The sequence below is a fragment of the Misgurnus anguillicaudatus genome, chromosome 8 (assembly GCF_027580225.2).
Source record: "Misgurnus anguillicaudatus chromosome 8, ASM2758022v2, whole genome shotgun sequence".
Classification (NCBI taxonomy): Eukaryota; Metazoa; Chordata; class Actinopteri; order Cypriniformes; family Cobitidae; genus Misgurnus; species Misgurnus anguillicaudatus.
In genome coordinates this window covers 39,873,356-39,877,039 of record NC_073344.2, presented here as the reverse complement: position 1 = coordinate 39,877,039, position 3,684 = coordinate 39,873,356, and the positions used below count along the sequence as shown (strand labels likewise).

General features: G+C 39.8%; 1 protein-coding gene across 1 annotated transcript; it reads right to left on the bottom strand.

The window, feature by feature from the left end:
- Nucleotides 1–201: 201 nt before the first annotated feature.
- LOC129451227 (uncharacterized) lies at nt 202–3,148 on the bottom strand. Its single transcript, XM_055214295.2, has 4 exons — nt 3,015–3,148; nt 2,786–2,932; nt 2,640–2,697; nt 202–2,552 (listed from the first exon to the last, which is right to left on the bottom strand). Exon 4 carries the CDS (start codon nt 2,119–2,121, stop codon nt 205–207), a length of 1,917 nt encoding a protein of 638 aa, XP_055070270.2. The 5' UTR covers nt 2,122–2,552; nt 2,640–2,697; nt 2,786–2,932; nt 3,015–3,148; the 3' UTR covers nt 202–204.
- Between the last annotated feature and the right edge of the window lie 536 nt (nt 3,149–3,684).

Here is a 3,684-nt window from a genome sequence, read left to right as displayed (position 1 = left end):
CTGACATTGTGTCATATCCGTAAATTTTTTTGTCCGGATATGGACCTATGTAGTTTTCATTTTCCACCCTGTTAAAGCGGTGTGGAAAATAGCCCTTCTCTGCACAGGTCAGATTCATGGCAGATGCTGTCTTGGCTAGACGCATTGGTAGAAATGAGAAACTGTCGAGAAATCTTTGCTTGAAACTTTCGTCATACATTAAAATCAACGACAGCCTTGCATCGTGATTTTAAGAGTGAGCCCCACCTTTGTGAAATATTCCAAAAGTATAAAATTGTCAAAGCCAGAAGCGTTGTGGGCTATCCATGTGTAGTTGGTGTACCTAGAATGTCTGAATCTTTGCACGAGCTGTGCGACGCAATCGGTGCCCTCTGCTGTGAATTCTTCACCCGCAAAAGTGATGGCGCATACAAAATTTGCAACATGCTTACCACCCTCGTAACGCGTCTCAAAATCATAGAAGATGTATTTCTCACTGGGGGTCTCAAGCCTTAAGGGCTGAATAAAGCACTGATGAGCTCCATCGGGTGTCAACTCCACGCCACAATGCATGCACTTCTCCGGCATGCATTTGTGCGGCTTTGGCTTGTCACCGCTAATGTAATAGCGTCGATTACATGTCGGACAGTATTTGGTCACGTCACACTGGGAAAACTGCTGACTCAGTGCTGGTTTTTTATGCATCTCATAACAGTATTCTGATTTGCAGTACCTCAAACAATCACCACAGTGTATCGTCTTCGCCGGTTGTTTGTAGCAGTCGGGGGCATTGCATATGTCACAGGCGTATCTGCATCTGTGATCTCTTTTATTAGAAAAGCCGTTGTAGCAATAGTCGCAGACGTGCTTACACCCGATAAAAGCCCTCAAATTTTTTATCATGAAATAATGACTATCGGACAGATAGAGAAACACCGTCTTGTAGTGGGGCTTATCTTTGGTCATGTATTTTTCCAATGCACCCGTACTTGATCTGTGAAAAACTACAATTTTGATGTTTAACAATCTCTCAAACAAAGCGACGTCATTAAAGCGTATCATGTCTTGGATTGAAAATCCAGCGGCATTTTGAATGGAAGCGGCTATGGGCACTAATTCAGGGTCTGTTTTTTGGGGATTCAAAAAGTGTGCCAGACAAAGTGCAAAGCATAGCTTGTCAGACATATTAGCGGGGCAAAAAAGATTCATTCTATTTCTTTTTATAACTTCGTTGTGTGCTAGATCACGGAATTTCCTGCGATCACCGACACCACCATTTTTGCTTCTGACAATAGACACCTTTAACATTAGATTGTCATCAACGTGCACGTCTGCGTTGCTTTGCATGATATTTTCAAGCTGATCTGTGAAGGCAGAGACGCTATAATCGTTGGCTGGCGTAAGCAGCGCATTAACGTCGGATGTTAAAGTTTCTCCACTTAGTAATACATGTATTATTCCCCCATCGCCCGCAAATATTCTAGATATTGAGACTATCTCGTTTAGAACGCAATCCAGAAATACAACGTACGAGGCCATATCTGTAGAAGCTATTGACCTCAGATTTATATTCCTGCGTATTTCCAGACTGTTAAATCTTGTACGAGGAACGATGGTGTAGCCATTAAATTCACCAGCGTCTCTCACAAGCCTCTCAACATCGTCGGGGGTTAGACCCATATCAGCCATTTCAGAATTATGATGGGGGTCGTCCGACCCCTCACCAACCTGTTGAACATTTACATTCTCGCCTGCCCCATCGTGAACCTGATGGTCGTTTAGATCAGAGCCTGGAGCCTCTGGTTCATTTTGATTATTGATGAAACCAGTATCTGAAGTTCCAGGTTCAATCTGTTGATTTATAAAACCATCTTCTGGAATCTCAAAAACCTGATGCATGTTTAAAACATCAGGATCTAAGGCCATACTCGGCTCTGGCGGGGGATGTGAAAGGGAACGCACCGTATTTATTAAACCAGCGTAACCGTCTGTAATAGCTCTATCTCTATTCATAGCTCTGACAGCTTCTGTTAGCATTTGCATCCCCAATATGATATCAGGTTCATCGCCCGCGGATTGATCTCGCCTTATAATTTTATTCGCCTGGTCACAACCAGAGTCGGAATAACGTTTTTGGGCCATTTTATCACAATATTCAGAATCACAGTGTAATCCAAAATTTTCAAATAATCAAACAACGTAAACACAATAAAACTAAACCAAAAATATAACGAGTATAAAATATCAAAAACAAACAAAATATATAAAACAGCGAAAAAACTCTACAAATGAGTATAAAAACGGATTATATAAACGATGAAAAATTAAACAAATAGGTATTTAGAACCTAAGTTTAAAACAACAGCAAAACAATTTATAACGAGCCACTTACCCAAGTGTTTTTAAAAAGCGACAAGGTCTGTGTAAGGCTCAAGCATGAATCTCCAGTATCCGAACTGTGTAAAATCCAAGCTGCCACAAAATGTTTAAAATGTTTGAAGACAAGTCCATAAAGTCTCTGATTTTTCTCTTTTTTAAAGACACGTCCAAAGCGTTGTGGTCTGTATCCTAAACTGTAAACAGATAAAACATATTATTAGAAAAATATCTAAATAAGTCATATTTGTTTAAAAACTTTTTCTAATGCAGTATAAGCGTACCGTGGAGATCCGCTCTAGATCTTGCAACGATATCCAAACTTTGCCGTCGATATCCAAACTGTTAACAGATAACACATGTTATTAGAAGCTATTAAAACAAACCAGTTTGTTTAAATCTATTGTAAAAGGATTAAATAAATACACACCGGTCGGCACAAGCCACTCGGCGTCTCTTTGTTCCAAGATGTCTTTGTCACGCTGCGGGGGTTTCTAGTCTCGGTCTGACTTTTTTGTTCAGTCCACTCTTCTCCACGATTTACCAGGAATAGTTAATAACTGTTTAGACAATTTCGCTGCAACACCAGAGTTCGAATTTTTAGTTTTTTAAATAATCAGACAAAATGCTGGAACGAACACAGCGAAACACATATGTACCAATAGACATGAGTATACCAACTCTGATCCAGCCAAACTGAGTCCCGGAGATCTCTTGTCGCTCCCGAATAAAGGATCGGTCATAAAACTTTCAAAGATTACATCACACGACCCCCCCACACAAACACACACACACACACACACACACACTGTCATAATACCAGCATCAGAAACTTTGTGTCTGATCAGAAAACTAAAAATTCGATAGAAAATATCGGCTTTAAGCTTAGCCAGGTACATCTAATATATATATATATATATATATATATATATATATATATATATATATATATATATATATATATATGATTGGTGATTGCCTTTAAATAAACTTTTGATGTTGCAAAACTTTAGATTCAACAACATACACCCCACAGTGTGACAGGCAGTATTGAGACGCACACGGGTCGAAAAGGGAGGGTTTGATAGATAGAGACGGCAAATGTCAAAACACGAGCTGTCATTAAAACATGACAGCATAGGCTTGACATAAAACACACACAGGAAAAACAAAACACTAAACTACATGTCATAAAACGATTAAACACTCGCTGTCTAAAGTTGACAGATTGTACAGCTTTTGATTGATTGTCCCGCCCCCTGTCAAGGGGTCATAAAACACGACCTGTCAAGAGGTGGGGGAGGGGGCCATAAAAGTTTGACGAAAGGT